Source organism: Trypanosoma cruzi, genomic scaffold, assembly GCF_000209065.1.
Source record: "Trypanosoma cruzi strain CL Brener 1047053517043 genomic scaffold, whole genome shotgun sequence".
Classification (NCBI taxonomy): domain Eukaryota; phylum Euglenozoa; class Kinetoplastea; order Trypanosomatida; family Trypanosomatidae; genus Trypanosoma; species Trypanosoma cruzi.
In genome coordinates this window covers 124,252-134,431 of record NW_001849528.1, presented here as the reverse complement: position 1 = coordinate 134,431, position 10,180 = coordinate 124,252, and the positions used below count along the sequence as shown (strand labels likewise).

Genomic DNA, 10,180 nt, shown 5'->3' with positions numbered 1-10,180 from the left:
CACATACAATCGGCCGGGCCACAATATCATTGACCATTGGACGTATGTATTTTGTGGTGACGGTTGTCTAATGGAGGGTATCGGTCAAGAGTCCCTTTCTCTTGCCGGCCATCTTGGGCTTGAAAAGTTTGTGTTGGTGTATGACTCGAATCACATCAGCATCGACGGAAGTACCGACCTCGCCTTCACCGAGCAACCGAAACAAAAGTACGAGTCTATGGGGTTCCACGTCATCATGGTGGATAATGGTGATACGGGCTTTGATGCAATTCGAAAAGCCTTTGAGGACTGCAAGAAGGTGAAGGGAAAGCCAAAGTTGATTGTTCTCAACACAACAATTGGCTTCGGTTCGGGACTAGCGGGTACTGAAAAGGTTCATGGTGCCCCTCTTGGTGATAGTGACATTCAGCAGTTGAAACAGCGCTTTGGTCGCGATCCTTCAAAGAAGTTTTACGTCGAGGAGGAAGTGTATGATGTTTTCAAGCAGCATGTTGCCGTCTGCGAGCAGAAGCATGAGGCGTGGAAAGCGGCGATGAAGAAGTATGCTGCTGAATTCCCCAAGGAGGCCGCAGCACTGGAGGCACAATTAAAGGGTGTGCTTCCCTCTGGATGGAAATCGCAGTTGCCGCTGAACGATGCCTCGAAGATTGCCACACGCAAAGCCAGCGAGAACACTCTGGGGACGCTCTTTTCTAACATCTCGGGACTCATTGGTGGATCTTCGGACCTCACAACAAGCAATCTCACACGTCCGAATTCGGCTGCTTTGACTGACTTCCAGAAAGCCACTCCACAGGGTCGTTACATTCGTTTTGGTGTTCGCGAGCATGCCATGTGTGCCATTATGAACGGTATCCACGCCCATGGTGGGTTTATTCCCTTCGGTGGAACATTCCTTAACTTTTTTGGCTACGCGCTTGGTGCTGTTCGCCTCTCCTCCCTGAGTCATCACCAAGTTGTTTTTGTGGCGACTCACGACAGCATCGGTCTTGGCGAAGATGGTCCAACGCATCAGCCGGTGGAACTCCTTGCATTCCTGCGTGCTATGCCAAACTTGCTGGTGTTTCGTCCGAGTGATCAAACAGAAACGAGTGCGGCATGGGCATTGGCGCTTGAAAACGCGAAGGGACCATCTATTATATGTCTCAGCCGTCAGAATACAGTGCCTCAATCGGCTTCCTCCATGGATGGTGTTGCAAAGGGTGCGTACGTGATTCATTCCGCCGATAAGCCGCAGCTCGTTCTTGTCTCCAGTGGCTCGGAGGTTTCTCTTGCGGTTGATGCCGCGAAGGCGCTTGCAGCAGAGCTAAGAGTGGCAGTTGTTTCAATGCCATGCCAAGAGCTCTTTGATCAGCAGTCCGTTGACTACCAGAAAACAGTATTCCCCGACGGCGTTCCCGTGCTTTCCATTGAACCGTATGTCAATTACGGCTGGGAGAAGTATTCACACTACCATGTTGGCATGTCGGGCTTTGGCGCCTCTGCCCCAGGAGGGGAACTGTACAAGCAATTCAACATCACCACGGAGCACGTCGCTGCGATGGGCCGGAAGTTGGCCGCCAAGTACCCCAACGGCAATGCCCCAGAAAAGCGTGTGCATTTGTGAGGCAATGTGTCTAAGCTTACGACCGGAAGGGAAAAGAGGAAAAAATAAATGCGTATTCTAAGGAACAACTCGAAGAAGATGGTAACCAGGCTAGTAACAAGGTTGCGGGCCCCAAAAGTGGGAGCAGAGGCGAGTTAAAAAGGAAAAGGAGAAAAAAAAGATGAAATTCATATTATTGTTTGGGGTAAACTAAAAAAAAAAAGATAAATAAATAAATAAATAACAATAAGAGAAAAGTAATTTTTTTATATTAATTTGAAGCGTGCGAATAGCATGTGCATCTATACAGGACCAAATAAAAGGGCAGGGGCCTTCATCGATCCATCCTGTTTGTTTACAATTTGATGATTGAATTGGTTACCAAAGACACCGCGTTGCAGGATAGCGAGGAGTAGTCGTCTCGTCCATCTCACTCAGCCCCCGACGACGACTACTCTCCACGCAGAGGAAAGTCCGACGGTTGTGGGACCCCGGGAAAAACCTGCCACTTTGCGGGGTTACGGCGAGCCCGGCTATCATGGATTTCTTTGTGACCCAAACTGCCCACCGTTGATGTATGCATGTGGACTCAACCCCTTCTGAAGTGGGAAATGTTGAGCCCATCAAAATAAACTGTGATTTTCTTTTTGTTGTTGTTGTTGTTCCGTGTCTCTTTGTAGGAATAGGAGGAAATGTCTCAGCCAGACGCATATTGTGTTTTCTTGCCCTGTTTCCTTTTTCCCGCTTCTCTATTTTGACCCTTTTCAAATACATTCTCTCGAGGAGTCGTTGTGTTTCACATTTCTCGGTGGGAGTTGCTGAGAAGATTATATATATATATATATGGGTATGTTTTTTTGTGTGTGGAGGAAACAAGGGCGGATGACTCGGTCGGCATTGAGTGGGGTTGCTGGGTTTCTTTTTTTTTTTTGTGTGTGTGTGTGTTTGTGGACGAGCGTTTTCTTTGGGATGTGAACGCGGGTGGGTGGACGGGCGGGTCTTTGGCGTGCTATTTTTAAGGGAATAAGAACTGTTGGTCCGATGCAGAAGCTGGCATAATGGTCTTTGCTCTTTTCTTGGCTTTGCTTTTTTTTTCCGTGTCATTTTGTCATTATTATGCCTTTCTTTTTATCCTCTTGTGCTCCTGCTTTTATTCCGCCCCCTCTTTTTCTTTTTTCTTTTTTCTCTCTCTACTGCCACCCGCAGTCTCAAAGACTTCCGCATGGCCAGCATCAAGTGTGGAAGCCGTCGCAAGGCCCGCCGCGCCCACTTTCAGGCGCCGAGTCATGTGCGCCGCATCCTCATGAGTGCCCCTCTCTCGAAGGAGCTCCGCGCAAAGTACAACGTGCGTGCTATGCCCGTCCGTAAGGACGATGAAGTGCGCGTGAAGCGTGGCGCGTACAAGGGCCGTGAGGGCAAGGTCACGGCGTGTTATCGTCTCCGTTGGGTGATTCACATCGACAAGGTGAACCGTGAGAAGGCGAACGGCACCACCGTCCCTGTTGGGGTGCATCCCTCCAATGTGGAAATCACGAAGCTGAAGCTCAACCACAACCGCAAGGCCATCCTTGAGCGCAAGGACCGCAGCACAAAGAGCGACAAGGGAAAGGGCAAGGTGACCGCCGCCGAGAAGGCCATGCAGCAGATGGACTAAAGAGTAACACGGAAGAGGGAGAAAATTTGGAGTGGGGGGGGCAATGAGGCATACATTTTTTGTTCTTCTTTTGCTGAGTTTTTTTTTTTTTTATGATTATTTTTCACTTTGTTCAAACCCATTTAATTTTGTGCTCAGTGAGGGGAGGCATCCCTGTGTCGCTTTTAGGGCAGTTTGCCTTCTGTCTGACGGTGCGGCAATGAAGTTGCGTGATGATCTCCTCTCTTTTTCTTTTTTTTTTTTTTTTGTTTCTTCTTCTTTCCCTTTAATTGCCAACGAAAGGTACTGCTGCCCCTGTCGCTGCTGTTTGCAGAGGCAGAGAGGATGAATTGCGTTGCGGGCATATCTTACGTGGGAATATCACGTGCTAATGGGATGGACAAATGGTTGATGTAAGCCTCTTCCATTCACGCTTGGTGAAAATGGAACGCTGCGGCAGCGTGGAAGAAATGCGGTTGACACGGTGATCCAATGCCGTGGCTCCCATAGTGTAGCGGTTATCACCTCGGACTCTGAATCCGATAACCCTGGTTCGAGTCCAGGTGGGAGCAACTTTTTTCTCTTATTTATTGGCGTGACTTGTAGATCTCCGTGGATTGTGTCAATTTGGCGCGGCCAGTTGTTGGAGGTTGATATTTTTACGTATTTTTTTTTTTTGTTTTTGTTTTATTATTATTATTATTGTTTGCATCATCGTTGTTATGATTTCTCCCTTTACTTTCCTTGTTTTTTTGTTTGTTTGTTTTTGTTCTTGACCGGCCTTCACATGAACGGTGCGTGCTGCAGTCATTTCTGGAGCAAAAGATGCTGCGTGCTAGTCGACTGTGGAGGACCATCAGGGCGGCCGACATTGAGGCAAAGATCAGAGCCAGCGATATACTTCAGCCGTTGCAGGACGTCAAGGTAGTCGACGCCAGTGGAGGATGTGGGAGTTTCTTCAACATCACAGTGGTGTCGCATGCATTTCGTGATAAACCGTTGGTGCAACAGCATCGCTTGGTGAACGAGGCGCTTAAGGGTGAAATTCCACTGATTCACGGCTTTTCCCTCACCACTAAAGTGGAATAGAAATAATTATTTGTGGATGGATTATATTGCACGGCCTCTCGTCACACGTTACTTCTTCCATTATTTTTCTTTTCTTGTGTGTGTGCGTGGGGGAAAGTCTTTTGTTATTTGTTGTTGATGTTGTTTATCCAGTAACAAAAGGAAAAGAAAAGGGAAAAGAGAGGAGGAGCGATGAGGGTGTTATTTATTTTTCTTTTATTTTCTTTTTTTATCATTATTATTGTTATTTGCCCTGAAGCCATCCTTTTTCTTTTTCTTTTTGTTTTTGTTTCTTTTCTTTCTCTTTTCTCTGTGAAGCGCACAAAAAGGGCTTGAGTGGGTCACGCGAGGATTATTCCCTCACATCCACACGCTGGCATTGTCAGGATGAAACAAGAAGATGAAGAAATGGACCCGGTCGCCACCGCCGCGATGTTGCCTGAAGCAGACGATGTTGATGGTACTTCACCCGCGGAGGGGGCGGAGGACGAAAACGACGATGATTGGGGGCCCGCATTCTTTGAGGAGGAAGATGAGTGTGTGTCACTTCTTGTGCGTTTGCAGGAGGCCTTGCAGCTGCAAGACGACCGTGACGCCACTCTTCCTACTGTCGCTGAAGATCCAAATGGTGTGGCGGCAGCGTTATATCGTCTTGATCGTATCATCGCCCGCTATCAGGAGTCCCCGCATCTGCTGCACGGGTACTTGGAGGTGCTGCTTGGGCCACTTGTGGCGACGTTGCAAGACCTTCTCCCTGCTGCCACGGATATATGGCGCATGGAAGATGGAATTGAGAGACCAGAAGGTGATAATGCGGTGTCGGCGCAGGAGGAACCTGATTACACGCTGGGTGCAAACTATGATGAGTACGATGTGGACGCAGCGAAGACGGCGATTCACCACGTTAGCCGTGCCATTTATGTCATTGTGAAAACCGCGGGTGAAAAGTGTTGTACGTCATATTTCTCCAACGATGTGAAACTCTATGAAGATGTGTTTTACGCCCTGCGTTTGTGGCAGCGTAGTGCCAAATACCGCCGTGAATGGGAAGTCCGCTATTGTCTGCTGCTATGGCTCTCAAACCTCGTACTTGTTCCGTTTTCACTGAGTATCATTGACTCCACAGATCGTGGCGGATCCCTCTCCGACGCCGTACTTGAGACGGCAATGGCGTTTTTGAGTGACACTTCCAAGTGTCGTGAGGGGGCGGCTCTTCTTGTTGCTCGGCTCCTTACAAGGCCGGACGGAGAGGCGCATCGTAGGCGTTTCTTTGCGTACGCCAGAGAAGTGATTACAGACATCTCCAAGAGCAGTTTCCCGTTACACGGTGTGCTTCTGGCCCTTGCAAAGACGCTAAAATGTGGGCAACGCCGTGAATTGGCGCCCTACGCCCCGGGGCTTATCCCAATCGTCGCTGGTGTGCTGGAGTCCCGCAGTAGTGATGCGTTGGTGTGCAAAGCAGCCGTAAAGGTGGAACAGCGGCTGGCACTCGTCTTGTTGAGGGGCCGTTCTGCCCCGTGGAAGTACCAAAGACATGTGACGTCTCTCGACAAAAATTTGGCTGTCTCTACGCCTTTAGACGTTGCTGCGGATGTGAATTCCTCAATTGGGGCCCATCGGACCGTTGACAATGGCAACCACAATAATAATAATAATAATAATAATGGTAATAATAATAGCAATAATAATGGGGAAAAGGATGTCGAAAATGAGAATGATGAATGTGCGGTTGAGAATGACGAGGGATTAGAAGAGGCCATTGGACTGATGCTTGTGAATCTGAGCCACAAGGACACGGTTGTGCGTTGGAGTGCAGCAAAGGGCATTGGCCGCATATGTGAACGGCTACCGCGAGTAATGGCAGAAGACGTGATTGTTGCCGTATTGGATGTGTTCACGAATGAACATTCTGACAGCAGTTGGCATGGTGGGTTGCTTGCTGTGGCGGAGTTGTGTCGAAGGAGCATCTTACACCCGCAGCACCTTCCTACAATGCTCCCACGGATCACTCAGGGACTTGCGTTTGATTTGATTAAGGGAACATATAGCGTCGGCTCGCATGTACGTGACGCCGCGTGTTACGCTTGCTGGTCCATCGCTCGCGCGTATGATGCATCAGACATTGAGGTGCACGTGCATAAACTCAGCACCAGCCTCGTTGTTACTTCTCTATTTGACAGAGAAGTTCACGTCCGGCGAGCGGCGGCGGCGGCCTTCCAGGAATGTGTTGGACGGCTCGGAAATTTTCCTGATGGTATTCGCCTTGTCACGACGATGGATTTCTTCTCTCTTGCATCACTGCAGAACGCGTATTTGCACGTTGCCCCATTGGTAGCAGAGAACGAGTCCTACAGGGAGCGCATGCTGGAGGAACTTGTAGCGAACAAACTAATGCATTGGGATCGACGTGTGCGTTGCTGTGCCGCACGTGCCTTGGGCCTTCTGGCCACGTCAGAGGTGAACACGGCCATTCGTGAAATTGTGCCGGAGCTTTTACGTCGTGTGACCGAGAACTCGGTCGCCACGCGTCACGGTGCCATCCTCGGCTTAGCGGAAATGATAGAGGGGTTTGACGCCTCTGTGTGGCCGGAAGACGTTCTCTCCCAGTTTGCGTCTCTGACGCCCCGCGTGGATGCCGCGCGTTTGTTCCGCTCACGCGGTGGTGAGTACGTCCGGCAGGCCTGTTGCCGCCTGCTCGCTGCTCTTGCCCATCGCCGCTTGAATCTGCCGGAGACCATTGAGGTGCAGAAAGTGGGGGGTGCTGTTGCCCGTGCCAAAACGTTGGGTAAACTGCAAGAATTTTTTGAAGACACATGGAAGCAAATTCTTGAGTGGTTGCAGTTTGATGCAGTTGACGCGTACGAATCTTTTGCGGCGACGTATTACACAGAGTTTATTGCCCCCTTTCACCACAAGGTGTTGGAGAGGATGTTGGACGGCAGCGGGGAGGAACGCAACCCGATGGAACGCCGTGGGAACCTTCTCGCTATGGGCGCACTGCCGTGGAGCGTTATTTGTGCTGTGCCATCATCAACAACAACAGAGGAAGAGGAGAGGGAGGAAGGGAGGAGGGCGTACTTTTTGATGCTTCTTCATGCTGCAATGAAGGGCACCAGGCCAGAAAAGCGTAAGGAATTGCAGGACGCGGAGTCGCGCCGTAACGCCGTGCGTTCGTTGAGAAAAATCCTACTCCGTATTCCTCCGGGGTGTTTGCAGTTAACCTCCGAGTTGTATGAATGCGTTGTGCAATGTATCCTCAATGCCTTGGACGACTACGCTGCGGACCGTCGCGGTGATGTTGGTTCCTTTGTGCGTCTTGAGGCCATTGATGCTCTGCCGGCGGTTGTGCAGTATGGAATGCAGTGTGGCCTTTGTAGCCCGCTGCTGACGCTTCGTGCGGCGCAGGGGCTTCTAAAACAATCCATGGAGAAGTTAGATCGACTCCGTGGGCGGGCAGTACTCAGTTTGTCAAGGCTTTCTCCCTTTCTCGACGACATAGCCGACGAAGAGAAGGCATCTGCCATCTCGGTACTATGCAATGTCCTCAGCGAAAACAAGACGGCCGAATGGTCCTTACCACAGGTTGCCTTCATGACGTTGGCGTGCCCCCTGTTGCAAACGGATTTGTTCGCACCATGTGTGGTAGAGGGCCTTGCGGTCTCCGCCGGGTCGCTCTCTCTGCATATCATGCAACCCGCGGTGAATGCATTTTTGCACGGCTTTCGGGTCTCATTGGAAAATCGAGTGTTTCTTTCGCACGTGTTAATTGAGGTTGCAGCGAAGTATGCACACAACGAGCGAGTCGTGGTGCCCTTGTGCGTCACGATTAACCGGCTCATGACTGTTGGGGTCTTTGACGAGTCGTGTCACATGGACGTGGTGGAGATTCTTCGAAATGAATTGAAGCACTATGCCACCAGTATTCACGTCCTTTTACCACTCGTTGGCGTGCTCGGGGATCTCTGTCGTAGCAGCGTGCCCGAGGCTCGTGAGGCGGCGTGGGGCCTCAGCCTTGTGATGATCGCGAGCCGCTACCCCAAAGTGCGGGCGAAGATGGCCACCGACATGTATACAGCCCTGCTTGTCTTCACTTCCGCCGAGGCGTCGGATGGATGTGCCAAAGCGATGCAGCACCTTTCAGCGACGCAGTGGGACGCCAACGAGGTGGCGAAAGTCCGTGGCGCGCGTGACGCGTTGTACTGCATGTTGAACATATCCCCTCCCTCCAAGCTTGCCGAGGGTGACGAGGTGCAGCAGCAGCAGCAGAAGAAGAAGGAGGGCCGGATGGTGGCGGGCTCATACCTTTACCTCGTGCAGGAGGCAGGGTACTAACAAGAGAAAAACAACGGCTCCCGCACGTGTCGATGTGTATGTGTGCGTTCCCCCCTCCCACCGTGGTTGTTGAACGTGGGGAAAAACACAGACACACAAATGCACGCAAAAAGGAAATACAATAGAATGGATTGCGTGGACGGAGGGAAAGGGAAGAGGAAAGTGAACACGAATTGGTTTAGAAGTTTTCAATTTTTAAGAGAGGGGTGAGAAGACTTGCAGACACAGAAACATAACGATAAGAAACAACGAACGAAAAAGAAGGGGGTTATGAGGCCGCTGTCTTCCTCCCTCTCCCTCCTCATTTTTTTGGATTTTGGCTGCCGCTAATTTTATTTCTTTCTTTGTTGTTTTTCTTGTTGTTTATTTTAGAGGGCCAGGTCAGATGGCCACCAACGAAGGCAACGTCGTTCAGGCCTTACAGGAGCAGAAACACTACGACGCGTTTCACTGGGTGTTGCCGGGCAGCGAGTTCATTGCTGCAAATGACATCACGGATTACTTCATGATTTACCTCCGCGCGATTGGCGGATGGTGCATGCGGCGCGATGCGTACAATTACGAGGACGAGGAAAAGGGAGGAAGAGGAGGAGAAACATTAGAAGAAGAGAATGGGAAGATAAACATGGATATGGATCCCATCGGTGAAACACAAAAGCAGAATGGCTGCGGTGGGGCGGAAACACTTTTCGTGACATTGCAGATGCTGCACATGGAGCAGCCGGTCACACCAGTGCTGCAATCCTCTCATACACGCGGTGACGCCTGCATATTTGATGAGTGGGTCATATTCCCCATTTCCGTCCGTGATATGCCGCTTGACGCAGTGGTTCGGTGCTGTGTCTACTCCCGTCACGGTCTTGTAGGCTGCACAGCGTTTCACCCCTTTACAGCAAGTGGAAGGCTCAAGGCAGGACCACGGTGTTACAAACTGCACGCTGAAGGCTCTGCAGGTCCACAAAAAAAGGAAACGCCGCGGTGGGAGCTGCTTGCGCGGGATCTTCACGATGGTCTTCTGCAGCCGGTGCCGTGGATGGACAAAATTGTCGAGCGGCGTCTTGCGGAGATGCGGGAAGTGCAGGAGTATGAGGGCAGCGCACGGATTGTCGCAGGGGATGCATCACCAACGCTCTCATTGCTGTTTCCGCAAGTGCGCAGTCGCGTCCCGGTCTTCCTACTCTCTGTGCCGCTGAACATGATTCCCACAACGTTGCCGACCACCCCTCTTGCGGCGACGCCAACGCGGCCGTACCTTGATATATGTATGGGTGACGAAAACCTCTGTGAAGCGAAGGCGCATGCCTTGTCCAAATCCCTGTTTTTGATCTCAGACGCTGATGCAGACGTCCACCCAGGCCTCTTGGAGCGTCGTCAGCTGCAAGAAATTATGCGTAAGCCTTTGATTCACTTAGAAGGACTCAAGGTTGACGATGAAATGCTTCTTTGGCGGTTTCGCTTCTTTCTTGCCCGTGATCCCGCATACTTTTTGCTCTTTATGCGCTGCGTGAATTGGAAAAACGAGGCAGAACAGCAGGAAGCCCTCAAAGTGATGCAGCAATGGA

General features: G+C 50.8%; 5 protein-coding genes and 1 non-coding gene across 6 annotated transcripts, besides 6 other annotated features; all 6 read left to right on the top strand.

Annotated features, from left to right (window-relative positions):
* On the top strand, window positions 1-1,606 carry Tc00.1047053511067.30 (transketolase, putative; the record flags this gene model as incomplete). Its single annotated transcript, XM_801229.1, has 1 exon — window positions 1-1,606. A coding segment is annotated over one exon (1,606 nt), but the record flags the coding sequence as incomplete, so codon positions are not given.
* Window positions 1-10,180: a sequence feature (heterozygous, Esmeraldo-like haplotype).
* Window positions 1,800-1,829: a microsatellite.
* Tc00.1047053511067.20 (60S ribosomal protein L26, putative) lies at window positions 2,808-3,239 on the top strand (the record flags this gene model as incomplete). Its single annotated transcript, XM_801228.1, has 1 exon — window positions 2,808-3,239. The coding sequence occupies one exon, from the start codon at window positions 2,808-2,810 to the stop codon at window positions 3,237-3,239; it is 432 nt and encodes a 143-aa protein (XP_806321.1).
* Window positions 3,465-3,500: a microsatellite.
* On the top strand, window positions 3,719-3,790 carry Tc00.1047053511067.17. Its single transcript has one exon. It is a non-coding gene; the product is annotated as a tRNA-Gln (tRNA).
* Window positions 3,886-3,993: a sequence feature (A-rich).
* Window positions 4,044-4,307, top strand: Tc00.1047053511067.14 (hypothetical protein, conserved; the record flags this gene model as incomplete). Its single annotated transcript, XM_801231.1, has 1 exon — window positions 4,044-4,307. The coding sequence occupies one exon, from the start codon at window positions 4,044-4,046 to the stop codon at window positions 4,305-4,307; it is 264 nt and encodes an 87-aa protein (XP_806324.1).
* Window positions 4,488-4,598: a sequence feature (A-rich).
* Tc00.1047053511067.10 (tubulin folding cofactor D, putative) lies at window positions 4,674-8,618 on the top strand (the record flags this gene model as incomplete). The annotated part of the gene is made up of 1 exon (XM_801227.1): window positions 4,674-8,618. One exon carries the CDS (start codon window positions 4,674-4,676, stop codon window positions 8,616-8,618), a length of 3,945 nt encoding a protein of 1,314 aa, XP_806320.1.
* Window positions 5,928-5,975: a microsatellite.
* Tc00.1047053511067.4 (phosphatidylinositol 3-kinase, putative) lies at window positions 9,004-10,180 on the top strand (the record flags this gene model as incomplete). Its single annotated transcript, XM_801230.1, has 1 exon — window positions 9,004-10,180. A coding segment is annotated over one exon (1,177 nt), but the record flags the coding sequence as incomplete, so codon positions are not given.